Source organism: Myxine glutinosa, chromosome 2 (assembly GCF_964187855.1).
Source record: "Myxine glutinosa chromosome 2, kmMyxGlut1.1, whole genome shotgun sequence".
Classification (NCBI taxonomy): domain Eukaryota; kingdom Metazoa; phylum Chordata; class Myxini; order Myxiniformes; family Myxinidae; genus Myxine; species Myxine glutinosa.
The window spans coordinates 111,452,906-111,477,649 of record NC_136262.1 but is presented as its reverse complement, the minus strand read 5'-3'; the positions used below and the strand labels follow the sequence as shown (position 1 = coordinate 111,477,649).

At 45.2% G+C, this 24,744-nt stretch overlaps 1 protein-coding gene across 3 annotated transcripts in view; it reads right to left on the bottom strand.

Moving 5' to 3' along the window:
• Window positions 1–993: 993 nt before the first annotated feature.
• LOC137421431 (apoptosis regulator Bcl-2) overlaps window positions 994–24,744 on the bottom strand; it is a 73,829-nt gene continuing 50,078 nt past the window's right edge. For all 3 annotated transcript variants that reach the window (XM_068107486.2, XM_068107484.2, XM_068107485.2), the window contains one exon: window positions 994–5,469. In XM_068107486.2, coding sequence (XP_067963587.1) covers window positions 5,326–5,469 — 144 coding nt within the window. In that variant the 3' untranslated portion in view covers window positions 994–5,325. The remainder of the gene's footprint in view (window positions 5,470–24,744) is intronic.

Below are 24,744 nucleotides of genomic sequence, written 5' to 3'. Positions count from 1 at the left end.
TGATGGCAAAACTCAAATGATAATTAAATATCAGGTCAATTGGAAGAAAATTGATGATTTTATATGATTCTGACCTTTGACCTTTTTACCAAATTATTAATTTGTCCTCCATGTTCTCATAATAAAGCTTTCTTGAAAATGTGATGGCAAAACTCAAATGATAATTAAATATCAGGTCAATTGGAAGAAAATTGATAATTTTAAGTGATTCTGACCTTTGACCTTTTGACCAAATTATTAATTTCTCTTTTCCATATTCACATAATAAAACTTTGTTAGAAATTTAATGGCAAAAAGCTCAAAAAAAGTAATGGCCCGAACAGAACAGAACAGTTCGCTCTTTCACGAGCCTCGATCTTGTATACAAAAAAAAAAAAAAAAAAAAAAAAAAAAAGACACACAGAAGTCATTGCAAAATCCCATTTCCTGCTGCGTGGGGGACGGGCTAACCAGAACGGCACTCACTCTGTAGAGTGCATACCTCCGCGAGGCTGAACAGTTTACGTTTTGTATGTCACTGATAGGCCGGATCTGGATTCTGACCTGAACCAAAATCTAATCGACTTGTTCTTGTCACCTAACCAACTCATACACCAAGTTTTGTCATATCCGTCCATAGATTTTTGAAATATCATGTTTTATATATATATATATATATATATATATATCGTTTTTTTTGGCCTTATTTCTCAATGGTGAAGCATCACTTAAAAGATTCTCAGATCCGGATCTTCACCAAAATCTAATCATTTCGTCCTTGTCAAACACCCAACCTCTCCACGAAATTTCGTCCGAATCCGTCCCCAACTTTTTTGAGATATCCTGCTGACAGACAGACAGGGACGAAAAGATAACCTCCGTCCACCTTCGGTGGCAGAGGTAAAAAGGAAGTGTCTACCTGATTAATATCACCTGCAGAACATTGTGGCCATGTAACAATTTGTAAAAGTATCAAACACCGTGCGGTGAAGAAATCAGACACACAACATCATGTAAGTTGTAATACTCTATATATTGTTTTGGAAATAAACAGATGAACACATACATGGGCAGAGATTAAAGTTAAACTTCACAAGTACGTAACTTTATGCTAAACAAGTTAAAATACCTTATGTGCTTCTTTGACTGTGTTATGTTTTCTAGGTACCTTGGAGGCAAATTTCACTTAAGTTATCAATAATATAGACGAATGAGCACTCAAAGCCAAAACAAAATTGTATATGCTACAAGATGAAAATCCAATATGCAAAAACATACTTTCGGTTGAGAACAAAACGACGGAGCCAAAAGGAGAAACCGAAAAACTTCGAAACACAAAAACAAAAACTTCTGGCAAACGATGGACTCTTCAGTCTTTTGGAACGGGGAACGGAATAAAGTGCTGAAAACATTACAAAGCTCTGCACACAAGGCACAACCAACACAAGTAAATAGTAAATGACGCTAACATGTCACACAAAATGCCAAAAAAAACAAAAAAAAACATTGGGAACATGAAAGTAACACGTAAAAACAAAATGTGGTCAAACTTCACATTCATTGATCGGACTATATGTCTACAGTATTATTTGAAGTTGCTCGTCGTCACGAGGTGTCACGTTTATCGGACGCGTGACATCGTTAAACGAGGTGCTGTCGGGAAAGTCCCGTTTACCTAGAGGAGCTTTCAGGGCACAGCTCGACTTTAGTACAAGAGCATCGGACATCGTAAAACGTCGAAATGACAACATGCACATAGTGTGTACATATGCAGTGTAAATGGTTTTGTTGTTCTAAGGCTACATGTTAAGGCACATATAAAGCGTTATCGATGCTAAAATTTCTCTTACAAATCGTCTCACAGGAATCGAGATCATTGTCTTTGGTTGAAGACCCTCACCCGCAGACCTCGCACTCGAAGGAAATGTACATGCTCTGGATCTGAGACGCGTCCCGGCTTCCACAAACTTCGAGGCTTCAGATCTGGGACGCGTCCCGGCTTCCACAAACTTTGAGGCTCCGGATCCGGGATGCGTCCCGGCTTCCACAAACTTCAAGGCTCCGGATCCGGGACATGTCCCGGCTTCCACAAACTCCGAGGCTCCGGATCCGGGATGCGTCCCAGCTTCCACAAACTTCGCGGCTTCCGATCCGGGACGCGTCCTAGCTTCCACTAACTTCGAGGCTTCAGATCCGGGACGTGTCCCAGCTTCCACAAACTTTGAGGCTCTGGATCTGGGATGCATCCCGGCTTCCACAAACTTCAAGGCTCCGGATCCAGGACGCGTCCCGGCTTCCATAAACTTTGAGGCTCCGGATCCAGGACGCGTCCCGGCTTCCGCAAACCTCGAGGCCCCGGATCCAAGACGTGTCCCGGCTTCCACAAACTTCGAGGCTCCAATTCCGGGACGCGTCCCGGCTTCCACAAACCTCGAGGCTCCGGATCTGGGATGCGTCCCAGCTTCCACAAACTTCGAGGCTTCCGATCCGGGACACGTCCTAGCTTCCACTAACTTTAAGGCTTCAGATCCGGGACGTGTCCCAGCTTCCACAAACTTTGAGGGCTCTCGGAAGAGTATCCAGTCAATGCTTGCATCTGCATTTATGAAACGAAACTTCAATGACCGCGTTCGACTCGCACATCACACCTGCTTCCCCGATACACAACGGCACTCCGCATCGTTCATTTGCTCATCGTACGCCGGTTGACGAACAGAAATCGGGACCATTCACGGACCAAAAAACATTGTGGTCTTCTCTTGCTGTGGATATTAAATAGGTTAAAGGATATTTCCGTCCATCTTCAAACGCCTACGCAATAATAACCCGAGTCACTTTCAGACAACAACTTTGCAAAAAACATTCGGAAGCAAACACCAGGAAATCGAAAGCGACAAAATAAAAACAAGGACTTGCGGTGCACCCCAGCGAGAGGCAGTAAAGTTAAATAAGTGCCTTACCTGTGCTTCTGTATATCTACTACGTGTAACACTGACTTCCTGCCATGCTCATGGTGTTGATAGCAAATATAGAAATATTATTTTCTTTCCACGTACACGGAAACGGACATTAAACAACTATTGTTTTTTATTTTGTCTGTTCCCTTTATCTGGGTGAAGCTTCAAGAATAGCTCGATTAGTCCGAGGCCTACATGTAGTCTGCGCCCATGTGTGTCACACATAAAGTGAGCCGTGCAAGCCACGACACTACTTGGAGCGATTCTTTAAAACTGAGCAGCACATGAATCATTGAATATAAACCTAGCAGAAAGACCAGCATCTGCATTATCTAATCTTTGCCAAAGGAAAACAAGCGACGGGGACTGATAGTGCTGGTGTAACGATGAAATGAAAAAATTGTTTTTTGGAACAAGTGCGACGTTACTTTCTCGTTTGGGAACATTTGCTGATAATGTGCGAGGTGGTCATGTCTCTCACGTACACACCTGGAGTTTCAATGCGAATCCCACATCGCTGTTATTACAGATGGCGAGTACTGTTATCGGGATAGCAACAAGGGATGTCTTTCAATTGTACTTCGGCGTAACATATGCTGCTGATTTTGGTGGTAGCGACGAAATACACTTTGTGTCACGAAAAAGAAAAAGTGCTGTGCAACCTTTTCCAGCATAGTCTAACGCTTTATCTGGTAATATCTCGACAGCCAACGGAATCGTGGGTTTGCGTCCACTAGTTAGTTCCATTGCGATGGAGTGCTTACCAGGCATGACATGAGAATGCAGAGATGAAACTGCCTCTCGCCATGAAAGCCATTTTCTTTTCACTCGCACGTCTTCATTTGGGACGCTTCAGGTCACTTGGAAGTCAATGCAACTTGATCATCATACGATGCAAACACCGTGGTATTTGCGACGATACCTACGCTAGATTACCGAGAGCAATGGGATGGCAAGTCTAGAATCGAAACGAACACTCCCAAACCCACAAGTGCATAATTTACCCCCATGCTCTACGAAGCGGCACGCGCTTCCTAAAGGTGTCCATGACACCTTGGACTACGCGGTGAGGCTGGCTTTAACGCAATAATACACAAGTGCAGTTCTGTCTACCACCACGACAACGCACCTTGCCATCCTGCTGTCTGCAAGAAGTAATTTTGAGGAACGCAAACACGATGAAAATCTACGACGGCCGAACGATAGCGTCGACTTCGATCCAAATGGGCCGCTCTAGCAGGGCTTGGAATGCTCATCGAAGGCGAAAGCGACCGGACCACGACCCCCTAACTAAACTCGCACTTACTCCAAATCAGACACGACAGAACCCGATGCCCGATATCTGCCAAATTTGGGTATGAAGTGTTAGTAAACGTGACATGTTAGGATTGGATGACAACTGGGCAGAAAGGAGTGGCAGACATCATTTGCCATCAAAGCTCCGACTGTAAGACAGGCTCCGACGTTGTCTTGGGCAGGCCGCTCGTGGACCATTCCGCTGCCGCCACGCATTCAATAAACGCTTGCATCACCCTGCACATTTCCTTACTGTCCCAATACTTTTGATAATATAGGGGATGTCCACAGCTACGATTGACTCCCTCAAGACATTCTAAGCTACAGTTTAAATCTGAGAACGATATGGCACTACGTGTAGCACACTCGGCAAGAGGCCATTCCGAACCAAGCGACGCGTACTCGGAAAGACTCGCACACCGGAGTAAAAAAATAAAACGAAAAAAAGGCTTGAGCTTACGTCAGTCCAAGAAACTTAAAGAATGAAATTTGTAGAACCTTTGTGCTGAAACTGCTCTGCTGCTTGAAGTGTCGACTGCAATAAAATTACTTGGATGAATAATCGATGATGTTCATAAGCTTCGGAGTGTGGTCAAGTGCTTCTTTCAAAGGGAGGCAGGTGGTCTGGAAGGACTGATGATAATGGGAAAGAATTAGCATCAGACGCAACGTAACGCACGCACTCTGATAATTTAGGTACCGTGCCCACCACATGTTAAAATACAAAATACCAAACATGAAGAAACCGTTTTCCACTTGGACAGAAAACGGTTATCCTGTGTTTCCTTTAAATCAGTTTTGCTACATTTTGTAAATAAGAAAGTGCAAGAACAAAACTTAAAACAACTCTAACGTCACAACAACAATTAAAATACCAAAACCAAACTAATTAAGTGGCAGCGCAGGTCTGCACAAAGATGAGCAGCAGGTTTGTAGGCTGTTTTCTTCGCATGGTGTTGAAGATTTGTGGAACCTTCAAGATGGAGAAGAGGGGGGAGGAAGAAGCAGACAAACGGGGGGCCAGGGGCGTGGAGGGCCGAATAGATGCCGTTGGACGACAACCGGGCAGAAAGGTTCCCAGGAGTGGCGGACATCATTTGTGAGCCATCAAAGCTCCGACCGTGAGACAGGCTCCGACGGCAGCAAGGCCGAGCACAGCCTGTAAGGAGGGCCACATGTTGTCTTGGGCAGGCTGCTCGTGGGCCATTCCGCTGCCATACAATTCCACAAACGCCTCCTGCGGTTCATCAGCAAGAGAGAAGGAGAGACAGAGTGCATTTGAGTCTCTGATGCGAATGTAGTTCAATCAAAACACGACTATCCACTTCGATCACGAACCCACACAGGCTACAAAGGATTGGTGCGTTTCTCACAAATGCTCGCAGACCACGTCGTGAAGTTTAACAGGGAATGTGAAAGGCTAACAGGAAGCGAGTGATCCACATTAAAACTTCCTGGCTTTGTGTGGCTGCATGAAAGCACCTAAGAATACCATTACATCATCAGTGAGGTCAAATCATAAGTAACAAAGGCTGGGTTATCCTGGAAAGAATCAACCTGGGCTGGGCTTTGGGGCAGCGGGCAAAGGAGGAAATTCCAGAAACACAATCTTCATTTGGAAGTCGCATTATAATAATAAATACAGTTAAACTTTGGCTCACCGGGAAACAATTACCCAGAAAACCGACTTAGACACATCGTGTCCGGCCGAATAAAACTGGAATTCCGAGAGTAGAATTCCTAAAGTATTCCAAGTGTGTATGGCAAACATGGGGGAGGGGATGAGACCCTATATAATGTGAACTTTATTCATTTTTGGGGTAGGGTGGGTTCAGGAGATGAGACACTATATAATGTGAACTTTATTCATTTTTGGGGTAGGGTGGGTTCAGGAGATGAGACCCTATATAATGTGAACTTTATTAATTTTTGGGGTAGGGTGGGTTCAGGGGGCGAGACGCTATATAATGTGAACTTTATTAATTTTGGGGGTAGGGTGGGTTCAGGGGGTGAGACCCTATCTAATGTGATCTTTATTAATTTTTGGGGTAGGGTGGGTTCAGGGGGCGAGACCCTATATAATGTGAACTTTATTAATTTTTGGGGTAGGGTGGGTTCAGGGGATGAGACCCTATATAATATGACCTTTATTAATTTTTGGGGTAGGGTGGGTTCAGGGGATGAGACCCTATATAATATGACATTTATTAATTTTTGGGGTAGGGTGGGTTCAGGGAATGAGACCCTATATAATATGAACTTTATTAATTTTTGGGGTAGGGTAGGTTCAGGGGATGAGACCCTATATAATGTGAACTTTATTCATTTTTGGGGTAGGGTGGGTTCAGGAGATGAGACCCTATATAATGTGAACTTTATTAATTTTTGGGGTAGGGTGGGTTCAGGGGGCGAGACCCTATATAATGTGATCTTTATTAATTTTTGGGGTAGGGTGGGTTCAGGGGGCGAGACCCTATATAATGTGAACTTTATTAATTTTTGGGGTAGGGTGGGTTCAGGGGATGAGACCCTATATAATGTGAACTTTATTCATTTTTGGGGTCGGGTGGGTTCAGGGGGCGAGACCCTATATAATGTGAACTTTATTAATTTTTGGGGTAGGGTGGGTTCAGGGGGCGAGACCCTATATAATGTGATCTTTATTAATTTTTGGGGTAGGGTGGGTTCAGGGGGCGAGACCCTATATAATGTGAACTTTATTAATTTTTGGGGTAGGGTGGGTTCAGGGGATGAGACCCTATATAATGTGAACTTTATTCATTTTTGGGGTAGGGTGGGTTCAGGAGATGAGACACTATATAATGTGAACTTTATTAATTTTTGGGGTAGGGTGGGTTCAGGGAATGAGACCCTATATAATATGAACTTTATTAATTTTTGGGGTCGGGTGGGTTCAGGAGATGAGACCCTATATAATGTGAACTTTATTAATTTTTGGGGTAGGGTGGGTTCAGGGGGCGAGACGCTATATAATGTGAACTTTATTAATTTTGGGGGTAGGGTGGGTTCAGGGGATGAGACCCTATATAATGTGAACTTTATTCATTTTTGGGGTAGGGTGGGTTCAGGAGATGAGACACTATATAATGTGAACTTTATTAATTTTTGGGGTAGGGTGGGTTCAGGGAATGAGACCCTATATAATATGAACTTTATTAATTTTTGGGGTCGGGTGGGTTCAGGAGATGAGACCCTATATAATGTGAACTTTATTAATTTTGGGGGTAGGGTGGGTTCAGGGGGTGAGACCCTATCTAATGTGATCTTTATTAATTTTTGGGGTAGGGTGGGTTCAGGGGGCGAGACCCTATATAATGTGAACTTTATTAATTTTTGGGGTAGGGTGGGTTCAGGGGATGAGACCCTATATAATGTGAACTTTATTCATTTTTGGGGTAGGGTGGGTTCAGGGGGCGAGACCCTATATAATGTGAACTTTATTCATTTTTGGGGTAGAGTGGGTTCAGGGGGCGAGACGCTATATAATGTGAACTTTATTAATTTTGGGGGTAGGGTGGGTTCAGGGGGTGAGACCCTATCTAATGTGATCTTTATTAATTTTTGGGTTAGGGTGGGTTCAGGGGATGCGACCCTATATAATATGACCTTTATTAATTTTTGGGGTAGGGTGGGTTCAGGGGATGAGACCCTATATAATGACATTTATTAATTTTTGGGGTAGGGTGGGTTCAGGGGATGAGACCCTATATAATATGACCTTTATTAATTTTTGGGGTAGGGTGGGTTCAGGGGATGAGACCCTATATAATATGACATTTATTAATTTTTGGGGTAGGGTGGGTTCAGGGAATGAGACCCTATATAATATGAACTTTATTAATTTTTGGGGTAGGGTAGGTTCAGGGGATGAGACCCTATATAATGTGAACTTTATTAATTTTTGGGGTAGGGTGGGTTCAGGAGATGAGACCCTATATAATGTGAACTTTATTAATTTTTGGGGTAGGGTGGGTTCAGGGGGCGAGACCCTATATAATGTGATCTTTATTAATTTTTGGGGTAGGGTGGGTTCAGGGGATGAGACCCTATATAATGTGAACTTTATTCATTTTTGGGGTAGGGTGGGTTCAGGGGGCGAGAATGTGATCTTTATTCATTTTTGGGGTAGGGTGGGTTCAGGGGGCGAGACTCTATATAATGTGAACTTTATTAATTTTTGGGGTAGGGTGGGTTCAGGGGGCGAGACCCTATATAATATGACCTTTATTAATTTTTGGGGTAGGGTGGGTTCAGGGGGCGAGACCCTATATAATGTGATCTTTATTAATTTTTGGGGTAGAGTGGGTTCAGGGGGCGAGACGCTATATAATGTGAACTTTATTAATTTTGGGGGTAGGGTGGGTTCAGGGGGCGAGACCCTATATAATGTGATCTTTATTAATTTTTGGGGTAGAGTGGCTTCAGGGGGCGAGACACTATATCTATCTATAATTCCAGTAATCTCTGTACGTTTGTACGTCTGTACGTTTGTTTGTCTGTGACCGCTGTTTCTCGACAACCACGGGTCCGATATACTTTTAACTTGCCAGGTATATTGCTGGGGACCCGAGGATGTGCCTTTTCAAGGTTTCATATTAATCGGACAATTACTTACCGAGCTATGTCCAAAAAACGATTCAACCAATCAGAGAGCAGCGAACGATCGCGTGTGCCGAACGTGGAGGACACACTCTGCCTCGGATGGCACATTTGAGAGCGTATTCATTTATTTCACGTTTGCAAACTATGTTGGCGTTAAACTATGTTTTAAAACTAATAAAACCGAATTTGCGATTCATTCGCTTTCCTGCGCGTTTGTGCACGCGATGGCGATTTCTTTACCAAACTCCGGAAGCCGTTCGCTTTGGACCAAACCATTTCATGTAAATAGAGGGGGGGGATATAATTTTAGATATAGATATAGTACGGGCAATGCCCTAGTAATGTGAACTTTATTAATTTTTGGGGTAGGGTGGGTTCAGGGGATGAGACCCTATATAATATGACCTTTATTAATTTTTGGGGTAGGGTGGGTTCAGGGGATGAGACCCTATATAATATGATATTTATTAATTTTTGGGGTAGGGTGGGTTCAGGGAATGAGACCCTATATAATATGAACTTTATTCATTTTTGGGGTAGGGTAGGTTCAGGGAATGAGACCCTATATAATGTGAACTTTATTCATTTTTGGGGTAGGGTGGGTTCAGGAGATGAGACCCTATATAATGTGAACTTTATTAATTTTTGGGGTAGGGTGGGTTCAGGGGGCGAGACCCTATATAATGTGATCTTTGTTAATTTTTGGGGTAGGGTGGGTTCAGGGGGCGAGACCCTATATAATGTGAACTTTATTCATTTTTGGAGTAGGGTGGGTTCAGGGGGCGAGACCCTATATAATGTGATCTTTATTAATTTTTGGGGTAGGGTGGGTTCAGGGGGCGAGATGCTATATAATGTGAACTTTATTCATTTTTGGGGTAGGGTGGGTTCAGGAGATGAGACCCTATATAATGTGAACTTTATTCATTTTTGGGGTAGGGTGGGTTCAGGGGGCGAGACCCTATATAATGTGAACTTTATTCATTTTTGGAGTAGGGTGGGTTCAGGGGATGAGACCCTATATAATGTGAACTTTATTCATTTTTGGGGTAGGGTGGGTTCAGGGGGCGAGACCCTATATAATGTGAACTTTATTCATTTTTGGGGTAGGGTGGGTTCAGGAGATGAGACCCTATATAATGTGAACTTTATTAATTTTTGGGGTAGGGTGGGTTCAGGGGGCGAGACCCTATATAATGTGATCTTTATTAATTTTTGGGGTAGGGTGGGTTCAGGGGGCGAGACCCTATATAATGTGATCTTTATTCATTTTTGGGGTAGGGTGGGTTCAGGGGGCGAGACCCTATATAATGTGAACTTTATTCATTTTTGGAGTAGGGTGGGTTCAGGGGATGAGACCCTATATAATGTGAACTTTATTCATTTTTGGAGTAGGGTGGGTTCAGGGGGCGAGACCCTATATAATGTGAACTATATTCATTTTTGGGGTAGGGTGGGTTCAGGGGATGAGACCCTATATAATGTGAACTTTATTCATTTTTGGAGTAGGGTGGGTTCAGGGGGCGAGACCCTATATAATGTGAACTTTATTCATTTTTGGGGTAGGGTGGGTTCAGGGGGCGAGACCCTATATAATGTGAACTTTATTCATTTTTGGGGTAGGGTGGGTTCAGGGGATGAGACCCTATATAATATGACCTTTATTAATTTTTGGGGTAGGGTGGGTTCAGGGGATGAGACCCTATATAATATGACATTTATTAATTTTTGGGGTAGGGTGGGTTCAGGGAATGAGACCCTATATAATATGAACTTTATTCATTTTTGGGGTAGGGTGGGTTCAGGAGATGAGACACTATATAATGTGAACTTTATTAATTTTTGGGGTAGGGTGGGTTCAGGGGGCGAGACCCTATATAATGTGAACTTTATTAATTTTTGGGGTAGGGTGGGTTCAGGGGATGAGACCCTATATAATATGAACTTTATTCATTTTTGGGGTAGGGTGGGTTCAGGAGATGAGACCCTATATAATGTGAACTTTATTAATTTTTGGGGTAGGGTGGGTTCAGGGGGCGAGACGCTATATAATATGAACTTTATTCATTTTTGGGGTAGGGTGGGTTCAGGAGATGAGACACTATATAATGTGAACTTTATTAATTTTTGGGGTAGGGTGGGTTCAGGGGGCGAGACGCTATATAATATGAACTTTATTCATTTTTGGGGTAGGGTGGGTTCAGGAGATGAGACACTATATAATGTGAACTTTATTAATTTTTGGGGTAGAGTGGGTTCAGGGGGCGAGACGCTATATAATGTGAACTTTATTAATTTTGGGGGTAGGGTGGGTTCAGGGGGTGAGACCCTATCTAATGTGATCTTTATTAATTTTTGGGGTAGGGTGGGTTCAGGGGGCGAGGCCCTATATAATGTGAACTTTATTAATTTTTGGGGTAGGGTGGGTTCAGGAGGTGAGACCCTATATAATGTGAACTTTATTAATTTTTGGGGTAGGGTGGGTTCAGGGGGCGAGACCCTATATAATGTGAACTTTATTAATTTTTGGGGTAGGGTGGGTTCAGGGGGCGAGACCCTATATAATGTGATCTTTATTAATTTTTGGGGTAGGGTGGGTTCAGGGGGCGAGACCCTATATAATGTGAACTTTATTAATTTTTGGGGTAGGGTGGGTTCAGGGGGCGAGACGCTATATAATGTGAATTTTATTCATTTTTGGGGTAGGGTGGTCGTATATAATGTGAATTACCGAGAGGCCGATCAGTCCACTTTACGGATTGCTCATCATAACGCGACTCTACGCAACTACCTCGATGTTATCCCTTGGACCTTGTTCGACGAGCAATCATAAAACTTGTTACCAAAGTCACCGTTATAATCTGAAATTGGTGAACAGTTTTGTTTTTAGTATTTAAAGGTTAATCTATCAGTGACGATACTAGAGATCTCTCCAATAACAAAAAAGGTAAGGAATAAGGAATCAGAGAATCCAATTATTGGAATGCCAAGCTCAATTTGAGGAAGGAAAAGCTGGGAAATGGATGACGGGTAAGGAACAAGTGTCCAAGACATTCACAAACACCCATAAGCCTCGCACTGGACTTGTGAGCAATACTTGTCCCTTTGGACGGAAACCAACAGGAGCTGCGAAGGCGAGTGAGTGTTTTGTTGGCAGTGAACACAACATCACATGAACAAAGTAGGCATTGATTCCAGACCAGGCCTAGCTATGAGGCCCATAAACCCCAATAACAGACAAATTCCAGGGTGAAGGAGCCTCTCGACGTGGACTTGGTGGTGCATGACAGGAATGCCAATGGCATGATCTATCGGGCAACACAAACTGTGCCCATTTACAATGAAGCACATACTACCTGCTGGTACTAACAGGAATTGTACACACTCAAACACCACACAAAATCAGTGTTTTATACTCCGTGACAAATCACTTCTGTTATATAATGTACAAGGAATAACCTTTTCAGGTTACGGACCGTGATGCGGACATGTTGGTGGAAAATAGAACAGAGAAAGCGAACGGAATGTCTTTTCACACATATTTCACGTCTTGGACCATAAAATATCAGGGTTTTTAACACTTATAAAATTACTCATATATTGGTAGGTGTGTGTGTGTGTGTATGTGTGTCTGTCGGTGTGTGTGTATGTGCGTCTCTGTGTGTGTGTGTGTGTGTGTGTATGTGTGTATGTGTGTATGTGTGTGTGTGTGTGTGTGTGTACGTGTGTGTACGTGTGTGTGTGTGTGTGTATGTGTGTATGTGTGTGTATGTATGTGTCTGTGTGTATGGGTGTGTGTCTGTATGTGTATGTGTGTGTATGTATGTCTGTGTGTATGGGTGTGTGTGTGTGTATGTGTGTATGTGTGTGCATGTATGTGTCTGTGTGTATGGGTGTGTGTTTGTGTGTATGGGTGTCTGTGTGTCTGTATATGTGTATGTATGTATGTGTGTATGTATGTGTGTATGTATCTATGTGTGTATGTATGTATGTGTGTATGTATGTGTGAATGTATGTATGTGTGTATGTATGTATGTGCGTGTATGTATGTGTATGTATGTATGTATCTATGTGTGTATGTATGTATGTATGTATGTATATGTATATGTATGTATGTATCTATGTGTGTTTGTATGTGTGTGTATGTATGTGTGTATGTATGTGTGTATGTATGTGTGTATGTATGTATGTTTGTATGTATGTATGTGTGTGTATCTATGTGTGTATGTATGTATGTATGTATGTATGTTTCTATGTATGTATGTATGTGTGTGTATGTATGTGTGTATGTATGTGTGTGTATGTATGTGTGTGTATGTATGTATGTATGTATGTATGTATGTATGTACGTGTGTATGTATGTTTGTTTCTATGTATGTATGTATGTGTGTGTAAACCCACACAACGCATCTACCCCGTTACCCTTTAGACAACGGGTGGGGACCTACTGGGCACATATACTAACGGTGTAACTGACTAGGAAGCTCTATGTGTCATGGATGTTCGTTCAACCAGGTGCCGGTTACACACCCCTCATAATATTAGGCTGTTATCATCAGTGTTGTTATTACTTTTCTTTATAGAAGCGGCCTTGGAAAAAAGTCACAATAAACGATCTATTACACCTTAATGCGGATTTCACCCAAGGTGGAAAACCACCTTGAAGAGGGAGTAAAATTAAGTCCCGACAACCTCCATCATAGGACCTCCATCATGTGACCTCCATCATGTGACCTCCATCATGGGACCTTTGGCCCTGTCAAGTTTGGTTGAGATTGGATAAGTAACGACCGAATGTATCGCGGTCAGACAGACAGACACCAAATTGTGTGTTTTAGTATGACGATGATGATGACGATAGTTACGTTCACCAGGCTTTCTTCGTGTAATACTTGTATATCACACACACAATGGTGAAATGCCAGTTTGGGTATCTCCCTTCATTACATCCATTTGGTGGTTCCGCTGCTGTACCACTTTCACATTTAAGAATGATGGTCTGATTACAACAAAACTGTCTAATGGTAAGTTTAATGAAGCACTACCCACTCGAGAAGCAACAGAGAACAAGACACTGCAGGGTCCTGGAGAGAGTGGAGCTCATATATTGGTAGGTGTGTGTGTGTGTGTGTGTGTCTGTCGGTGTGTGTGTGTGTGTGTGTGTGTGTGTCTGTGTGTGTGTGTGTGTGTGTGTCTGTCGGTGTGTGTGTGTGTGTCTGTCTGTCGGTGTGTGTGTGTATGTGTGTCTGTCGGTGTGTGTGTGTGTGTGTCTGTCTGTCTGTCGGTGTGTGTGTGTGTGTGTCGGTGTGTGTGTGTGTATGTGTGTGTGTGTGTGTGTGTGTGTACGTGTGTGTGTGTGTGTGTGTGTGTGTGTGTGTACGTGTGGTGCAAGTTAAACCGGGGGTCACTTGGGATTGACACTGCAAAGGCCTGAAACATATCAAAGAGTACAATGTATGGATGTTCTAAGCAGCAACAGTTTACTCAAGGCCTCCACTTGTGAGACCTGGGCAGAGGTAGGGGTGATCTTTGTAGAAGCTTGGGCGATCGTACCCAATCTTCACACCCACGATGCGGACCAATGGGGAGTAAAATAGAGGGGTTTTCTATATTGGTGTCTGCATGTTGATGTCAGGCCCTATGGGGCCCAATGCTACCAAACGTGGATTGAATAATGGGGAATTTATGGTGAAAAAATATATAATTAGGTTTTGAGTTTTTCATTGTTTTTTCAATTTATGGGGGTTTGGAATATGGAGGATAGCGGATAAAATTATATTAAGTTCTCGAATGATCACCACAAAACTTGGTAGAGATAGTGTAGGCCTCAATGAGTTATTGATGAAAACATGAAGTTATTAGCTGGAATAGATTTTGAGATTTATGGGGGAGGGGCGGGGGTGGGGGGGGGGGTTGGGGAGGAGCATTTGGAATAGGGGGAAGGGTAATCTTACTATAATTCACCAAATGTCCGTCCGTCTGTCTGTCTGTCTGTCCGTCCGTCTGTTCCCAGGTACCGCAAAAACGGCTGAACCGATCGCAACGATATTTTGGGTGGGTAATCCTGGGACCCCATGGAGTAAAATAGGCCATATTGTTTTTACAATTTCAGCTTTGGTCTCCAGCATTTTCAGGTTTGGACTCCCGCCTAACGTTATTGTCCCGGGTACCGCAAAACGGCTGCACCGATTGCAACGATACACCTCCATGCCCGTGGGATTCCCATGGGTGATCCCAAGAGTCTATTTAATCCGTTTATTTGATCCGGACAAAACTTTTCAAGGATAGAGTAGGCCCCATTGGGCATAGAATAAGGGTGAGGGGGAGATAGGGGTCCATTGTTTGATGTCTTGAGAACAGTGCGGATGTAGCATATGGACACCTGTAGGACTTGGCACATGTTTTTCATCAAGAATGTCCTTCGACCTCAATACGCTCAGTCCATTTGTCATTCAAACTATCTATTCCAGTGACAAATAAGTTTTCCGATGGCTCCTTCAGCCACGTCTTGGTTGCTTTAATCACAAGTTCTCCATAGCCATAAATTGACAGCCACACAAGACTTCAAATGACGAAACCGAAAAGTGAACGGTCCAAACTTCATGGGGGACGCCCATCAGGCCACAGGCAAACATGGCCACAGGTCAATGCAGAACATGCCTTGTGCATGTTGTCATGTACGAGGAACACACTTCTGGTCAAGATCCCTCGGCCTTGATGACCCGACACATTTTTTTGCATGAGGGGAGGGTGATAGTCTCCTGCGATTGTACTGTGTAACTAGTACATGATTGTACGTAGTTTTGTGCGACGTGTAGGTCATCAACAGGATTCCCTTGGCATTTCAGAAAATCCAGGCCTTAACCTTGGCAGCTGAGACTTGGGTGGAAAATGTAGACGGTGGCGATGATCCCCGGTTCCTCTATCACATGAATTGGTTTCAGGAACACAGAGGTGAGGCAACATTTCCTCACCAGTTACCAGAAGAGCAAAGTCGGTTGGATGTACCTTGAGTCACTTGCGACATGAAGCCAGCTGTTGCTGTCAATCGTACGAGTCGGGGTTTCTGGAGGCCCATCGTGCTCAGACATTGGGCATTCCTAAGTGTCCATGGACAATTGTGAAAAGCTTGCCTTGAGAAATTCCAACTTTTATGGATATTTTGGTGATCTTCCGTGATCAACGCCTCTACCTGCAGAATAGTTTGTGTGTCGGTTGCATCTATCAGCCGTCCTCATCTGGTGTCATCGTCAAGCGATGCACAGTCGTGCTCCAAGTCAGCCACATGTTTCTGTACTGGAGTGCAAGAGTTCACACATTCGCCAAACATGGCCACCATGCATTTGTGGATTTTCTGGACACCTGACTCCTTCGTTGAAAAAAAAAACGTGATGACAGCCATGCTCGATTTTAGTTGGAATCATAATTTGTTAAGTTCCATTTTGGACCCTGAAACAATGTCGGGTTAATGAAACTCATGGCGTAACACAAGCATACCTGTATATGTATGACGAGCAAAGAGCAATGGCTCTAATGTGGCGAGAAATACTGTTCCCCGAACCTTTTGAACACCCCTCGTAGTTACTTCCACTACCAAAGGTGGATGGAGGTTATGTTTTCACCCGTCTGTCTGTCTGTCTGTTTGTCTGTCTGTTTGTCTGTCCGTCCGTTTGTGAACATATCTCAAAAAGTTGTGGACGGATTCGGACGAAATTTGGCAGAGATGTACAGTATGTAACAAGGATGAAATGGTTAGATTTTGGTGAGGATCCGGCTTTGGATCCGGCTAATAGAATTTTAAAAAGTGATTGTTCACCATTGGGAGATCGGGCCAAAAACGATACATAGCAGGATATCTCAAAAAGTTGTGGATGGATTTGGACGAAACTTGGTGGACATGTTGTGTGTCTGACAAGGACTAATCGATTCAATTTTGGTGAAGATCTGAATATGGATTCGGATATGGGAATTATTTAATTTTTTTAGTGATTCTTCACCATTGAGAGATAGGGCTAAAACCAACATATAGCAGGATATGTCAAAAAGTTATGGATAGATTTGGACGAAACTTGGTGGACCGGTTGTGTGTCTGACAAGGACTAATCGATTCAATTTTAGTGAAGATCTGAATATGGATTCGGATATGATAATTATTTAATTTTTTAAGTGATTCTTCACCATTGGGAGATAGGGCTAAAACCAACATATAGCAGGATATCTCAAAAAGTTATGGATGGATTTGGACGAAACTTGTTCAACAGGTTGTGTGTGTGACAAGGACGTAATGATTACATTTTGAAGGATCCGGATATGAGAATTTTTGAATTTCTTCAGTGATTCTTCACCAATGAGTGATAGGGCCAAAAACAATATACAGCATGATATTTCAAAAAGTTATGGACGAATTATGACAGAATTAGGTGGACGAGTTGGTTAGGTGACAAAATCAAGCCGATTAGATTTTGGTTCAGGTCCGAATCCAGATGCGGCCTATCATTGGGATACAAAACGTAGACTGTTCAACCTGGCGGAGGTATGCGCTCCACCGAGTGCCGTTCTAGTTTAAACCGTTTTTGTTATGTTTAGCATACGGAAGAGGAAGAAGTCTGAATACAAAAGCAGACACGGACGGGCTTTGCATTTTCAGATGCTTTCTAGTTTTTCTTGCAAACAGATCTTGGGCCTGTGATCATGTCAGAATTTCTGTCTGATGACATTAGTAAAACTAGTTTAAACAGTTATTTAATTTTCAAATTTCTTTACAGTTCTTTACAATGAGCTTTACAGTTCTTTAAAAGAGAGTTCTTTACAATGAGCCATGTCTCAATTTTTTTTTCTATTCAGCACTTTCAGAGATATAGAGGTGCAAAGTTTTTCGATTTTCCCAAGATGGCGGCCGAACCACGTGACCTATGACGCCATAATTATCATTAAAAATTACACAGGTGGAATTGCACCAATGGTGAAAATTTCCTGTCAAGCGGACCAACGGTTGCAGAGAAAATTATATTTATTCTGTGCGGACAAACAGACAAACAAACAGACAAACAAACAAACGGACTCAAATCCAATACCCGCTCCTCTGGCGAGGGGTAATAAAAAAACATGGTACCTCATGCAGGTAAGTTCGGTATTTCTCTCAAAATGTTAGTATTTCTAATTATTCGTATTTCTAGTGACCTTTCCTTATTTCTCTCAAAAGAAACCTGTTTGAAGAGGTTGTGCAAACTGAAACTGGGTTCAACCCAGGGCTGGTAGCTCAGTGTGACCTTCGCTAGTTGGTAACTTAACACCTTTGTCTTTTTCACTTCAGGTGTGTTCACGCAGGTTAGTCCGGAGTAAATCCGGAGGTTCGAGGGTTGAGGTTGGTGTTGCAAAAATTGCAAAACCTCACAAACATGCTCTTCCATGAGCTTCGCTTTTTAAGAGAAAAAACAAACAAACGAACCAAAAAACCTCAGAGGAGTTCATGCATCCGGAACCAGGGATTGGTGGAAAAGAGTAAATCTGTGGGAACATAGTACTGTACAAGGATTTGATCTGAGGGCATATCTCTCTAATGGCAAGACTCGCTGTCTGAGGGCGTGGCCAGCTGTCTGAGGGTGTGGCTCGCTGTCTGAGGGTGTGGCTCGCTATCTGAGGGTGTGGCTCGCTGCCTGAGGGCATGGCTCGCTATCTGAGGGCGTGACTCACTGCCTGAGGGCGTGGCGTGCTCTCTGAGGGCGTGGCTCACTGTCAGAGGGTGTGGATCGCTGTCTGAGGACGTGGCTCACTGCCTGAGGACACGGCTTGCTATCTGAGGATGTGGCTCGCTGCATGAAGGCGTGGCTTGCTCTCTGAGGGCGTGGCTCACTGTCAGAGGGTGTGGATCGCTGTCTGAGGGCGTGGCTCACTGCCTGAGGGCGTGGCTTGCTGTCTGAGGGCGTGGCTTGCTGTCTGAGGGCGTGGCTTGCTTTCTGAGGGCGTGGCTCACTGTCAGAGGGTGTGGATCGCTGTCTGAGGACGTGGCTCACTGCCTGAGGACACGGCTTGCTATCTGAGGGTGTGGCTCGCTGCATGAAGGCGTGGCTTGCTCTCTGAGGGCGTGGCTCACTGTCAGAGGGTGTGGATCGCTGTCTGAGGGTGTGGATCGCTGTCTGAGGGTGTGGATCGAGGGTGTGAATCGCTGTCTGAGGGTGTGGTTCGCTGTCTGAGGGTGTGGTTCGCTGTCTGAGGGTGTGGTTCGCTGTCTGAGGGCGTGACTCGCTGTCTGATGGCGTGGCTCGCTGTCTGAGGGTGTGATTTGCTCACAAGTCATGACTCGAGCTCCAAGGGTGTTGGCCCTCTGAGGGTGTAGCTGGCTCTCCCAGATCACCCCACTGGATCGTAGCTGGCTCCAGGAAACGCCTCAGGAAATAATATTCAAAAAGACTGAAATAAACGAGAGAAATTGAAGATAAAATTGAAAGAGGAGAGAAAAAAAGGAAAAGGATGGCACGAGAGAGGAGATGAAAAGTAAAGGAGAGGAAGGATAGAAAAAATGGAAGGACGGAAATATGGGAGATGGAGCGGTTGCATGATGAAAAGCGCTCGTTGATCCCATAGGGAGCCAACGTGCCGATCCTGTAGAATAGGCTTTGCTCTTTACGCTAGCGACTGTTCGTGGTACTGAAATATTTTGGGTTTCATTGACAAACAAATTTTCGACCAGTTTGACCACCCCAGAATTATTTGACCATCAGTGCCGCTTCCTGTAGCAGAGAGGATCTTGAATGGTTTATTGACTTTGTCAATTTCTTCCCTCCTGCCCTCAATTTCACAAAGGACATTTTGAGAACCTCTGTCACCTTCCTCAACATTAATATTTCAGCCAAAGACAACGGACTTGCAACCATTGTCCATTACAAACCGACATATTCACACAGTTACTTTCTCTCTATTCATCCTCCAACTGCTCCAAGGTCAAAAATAAAATGGCGTATTCCTCATTTCTCAGGCTTCGTCATTTGTGCAGCAATGTTTCCAACTTCAAATCAAATGAGATGTGCATGTTGTTCACTGAGCGAGCCCTCCCACCTCCATTGTGGCCGGTGCACTGGAGCGCGTCCACAACACCGACAGACATATAACTTTACAACCTTTAGAAAAAACAAGACCGAAAGTCTAACAGCGGCGTAGCCAGGCTTGTTTGATACTGTTGTGGAAATGAGGATTGTTTTTTTTTATTGTGTTTTTTATTATTATTGCTTTATTCTGGACCCTCCTTACTCCAGTTATGTATAAAGGTCAAAGGGCGTCCCATAATTAGGTCATAAACAATAACGTCAGCCAATCATAGATTTCCCCCTTGTTTATAGTTATATCTTTATTATGTGTATTAGGGTAAGGCCTTGTCTTCCATTAAGATGACACTCCATTGCACCAAGTGAAACAAGATAGATTCCCTTTCATTCCCATTCCCAAAATCTCCATTTCCAGCTACATCCCCTCCAAGTCTCCATTGCCAACCGCACTGGGCAGTTTGCCAGGTTTGTTACAGCGGTGGGTTGCTGATTTCGCCCCAAAGCCGCCATTAAGCATGTGCTCAGCTCGGGGAAGAAGGGCGTGCCCGCCCATCGTCATCAAGGGCGGAGCCAGAGGGCCGTGCCGAACAATCAGGGCCGAGGCGAGCTGACCGATTGGCATGTCCTGCAGGCCGGCGGCTTGATCGCCTGAGGCGCTATAAAAGCGCGCCCGCAAGAACCGAGTAGTAGTTGGACAGGGAGACGTGGAGTTGTTGAGTTGAGTGGTTGGACCAGATGAGCTTTTACAGAAGCAGATGAGCTTTTACAGAAGTGGTTGGACCAGATGAGCTTTTACAGAAGTGGTTGTTGTTGAGTTGTTGAGTTGAGTGGTTGGACCAGATGAGCTTTGACAAGACGAGAGAGACGAGTCCTGAAAAGAGCACGCGACATCCACACAGCTGCAGCAGCAGCAGCCACAGCAGCAACAACTGCAGCTTGGGGCCTGGACGGCAGTTTTGAGCAGGGCCGTGAAGGAACGGCGGCTGCTAAACACGCCGATCGTGCTGCAGTATCCGTTGGACCTTCCTCTCCCTGCAGCCATCCACCTCCTGCCTTTCCATCCTTTTGTGTACGTGAGTTTGTTCTGTGTGTCTTGTCCCTGGGTTAATTAAGACTGTAGGTAAGCTAGCGTTGCACTGTGTCTCTGAATTCTTCTGTAAATTATTTTCTTATCTTTCCTTCTTCCTTGGTTACTTTTGGTTGTAAATAGTAAATAAATTATATTCATATTCCCTACTTTTGTCTTCTTCTTCTTCTTCTTCTTCTTCACATCCGTGTCGCCTTTGTCTTTTCCATATTGAATATCTGTGGCACGATCCGGCCAACGTTCGGGTATCGGGTGTCGGGGTAACTGTTCGGCCGTGGTGCCATCCGCTCGGCAAACCAACATCCTTATCTGCGGTCCGTAACAATTGGTGCCAGGAGTGGGATTCGAACCTGGGACTAAATTTATTTAGCCCAAATTTTGGAACACCAATTGTACTATTGGCAGTAACAATTGGTGTCGGGAGCGGGAACGGACTCGAAGCGCGCTTAACGCGCTCAAAATTACGAGCTGCCGAAATTTGTTTTGTTTTACAAAACCCGAATTTTGAAATCGCGCCATTGCTAGTCAAGGCGATCGGATGCCGGTGGGGGAACTAGAAGAGGGGTTAGGAGTAACCCAGGATCAGAGGGAGGAGAACAATGGCAATGTGGTTGAGGGAGTATCAGGCGCACAAAATGGCGCTTCACACATGGTTGCGGCAGTCGAGCCCGCGTTGTCAGCGGTCTGGGATCCATTTTTTGCAAATTTGTCGAAATTTTGGACCCAATGGAATGAGGAAAACGAAATGTATGCCCAGGGGCTCATATCCACCAGGAAAATTAACGACATGGGTGTTCAAATGACGAAGGAACTAAAAGAAATGAATGCAGAGTCAAAAAGGAAGATGGGGACCAATTTGGCAGTGGGGGAGAACCTTGGGGGCAGATCGGGCGAGCAGGTCCCACGGGTGCACGAGGAGGTAACGCGGGTCGAGAAGCGCTGGTTGAGCGAAGCGGAGGAAAGCGCGGGTAAAATGACGGGTGTAGAGATCGCGACCCGGGGTTTGGGGCAGCCGGCGACCGCTGAGGTAGGAGAGAAAATTTTATTAAAGCCAGCGGTCATTGAGGCGAATAAAGAAAAAGAAAAAGTAGTGGTGGGTATAGTTGAAATTGGAAAGACGGCGGAGGTAGCCTGGGAATTGCAGGGAGAAATGGATTATGTACAAAGTCCGTGCTCACATCACGATGCTGTGCTTAATAATCCTTATAAAGATTTGCAGGTGCGCGTGGAGAAGGGAATCCCCCAGGTGAGTCGTGCTGTGTATTGTGCGGGGAGATTTTGCAGGAGGATGTTTGACGACAAGAGAATTGTCGCACGATTGGGATCGATATGGCACCCGGGCGTTGGTGAAGGGTCCCGTGTGAGTGGCAATGGCACGCGTGTGAAAAAAAAGTGTGCGTCGGCGAGTGGGTGTGTTATAAAGTGTGGGAGTGAAACAAAGTGCGAGCAAGAATGCACGTCGGGGTGTACGGAGTGTGACAAGAGGAGTGAGTTGGTGGTGGAGCGGGTGCGAGGATGCACGTATGGGATGAACGGCGAGGGTGTGCGAGAAAGCACACCTGAGTTGGTAGTAGCGCGAGTGCGAGGGAGCACATCGGAGCGCGGTAGTGGGTGGATGCAAGAGTGCCGCCCATGGTGAGTGTTACGGAGGACGTAACGGAGGAGGTGTGGACCGAAGTGTGCGAACGGCGAGTGTGCGCAAGAGTGTGCGCGAGAGGTGTGGTGTGTAACAGGGAGTGCGTTGGTGGAATGTATGGACGGCGTTGGAACGCTGGGTTTTGTGAGGGTCAAAAGGGTCGCGTGTGCGTGTGGGCATGCGAGTAAAGCATCGACGTTGGACGGGTTAGCGTTTAGGGCGACGGATAGCCGATGCGAGCACTCGGGGCGCGGTGCGCTTTGTTGGATGCCAGGCCCGGCGCGGATCGATGCTGCGTCGCTTCTCTTCGGAGCGTCGTTGCCGATTCGGGCTTGGCCCCGCCCCGCACGGTCGAGTCCGGGCCTTGTCGGGCGAGGCGACCGGTCCGGTTCAAGGGCGAGTAGGAGGAGGCGGAACGGTGCCCCCTGGTGGGGACGGGGTTCCGACCGGGCGAGCCTCAGTCATCGGGCCCGGGACCGCAAGGTACCGAGCCGCGATGATGCGTGGAACCTCGGCCCGAGCATGCCTTCTCCCCAGAGTCGTGAAAGCCGGACGGATTCAACCTGCAGGCGACCAAACCACCCGAATTCATTGCTCGGCTTTGCGAAGCCGAGTTTAATGATGTCATGACGCACCGAGGCTAGGATATAGCGGACTGTGATGATGATGATGATGAGGATAGTGTTTTGGCCCCGAAATTAGAAAAACAAAATTTGATGATTGGCAAAGGATTGGCAAAGTGATTGGCAAATTTTTGATTGGCTGGAATTTGGTGAGCAAAATTGATAGTAGAAGATGCCAGATGTGGTGGGATGGCAACTCTGCCATCTCTCACAGCGGGGGCAAAGGAGCACTAGATTTATGGGGTTTATGGCAGTGAAAACTAGCCCGGGAGGGTTAGGATATAATGATAGGGACCTAGAGAAGATGACCGTAGGTAACGTTAAGGTTAGGTAGTGATAATGATACCTGTAGTGGGGACGCAGGTAGATTAGAGTGGATGATAATGATGTGGTATGTGCTGAGTTTAAAGGGAAGACGGGGAGCACTAAGTTAGCAGGACAACAGGTAGTTTAGATGATGCCGTGTGAGTGTTGGAAGTGTATTCAGAAGTGTATTGTGAAAAGTGTGTGAGGAACAGGTGTGATTGCACAGGTGTGCAACTGAACAGGTGGATGGAGCAGTGTATGAGTGAGTGATGGTGATGTGTGTTGTGTTGACCAAATGGTCCAGGAAGGAAGGAGGGTGCAGGTGCAACCAGGTGTGATTGCACAGGTGTGCAACAACAGGTGTATGGAGAATGGTTGTGTGAAATACGTGGAGTGTGGAATACCTGGAGTGTGGAATATATGGAGTATTGGAATGGATGGTCGTGGAGTGAGTATGGTGGAAACTATGGAGTGGAGTGGATGGTGCGAAGGTGTGAATGGGGGAAGGATGGACCCCCATCACGAATACCCGGGGCGGGTAGTGTAAGTGTTAGGTAGAGGGTACAGGTAAATTGTGGTTGGATATTGGCATCTGTGGTGCGGGTAGTTGCACAGGAGTGTAGTGATGGGTGCATTAGTGTTGTGGAAATGGCTGGGCGTGTAGCCTGTTAGTGTGTGTAGTTGGTTTGGGCACTCCACCACTGTGAGGATGTCGGCCAGGTGAGGCCGCAGGTGGGCTCTGGGAGCCGGTAGAGTTGTTGTGGATGGGGCCCGAGGATCCGGAGGACGGACCCGGGTAGCCCAGTGCCAGAGGGCACCGAGGGGTGATAGAGCCAGGAGAGGCCTTCCCCAGTTAGATAGGTTAGGTAAGGAGCAGGTAAGCTCGGGTGGCAACTACAGTGGTGGAGGTGTGCAGGTGGGTAGGCCTGCTGGGAGAGCTACACGCCCCAGTCCTGAAATTGTGCAAGGGCACAGGGAGATGAATCGGGGGAGTGAGACCCCAAATTGAGAAGCACCACAGTTTGGTCAATGGGAATTGGTTTTTAAAACCACATAGAGTAAGATTGCCAATGGTTTTGCAGGGAAAGACCCCGGGTAGTGTAAAGTGTGTTAAAGTCATTTAGAGGATAGTTAGGATTGAAGTCTCCTCACACCATCTGCATCCACTCACCTGAGATGACGTACCTCCACACCA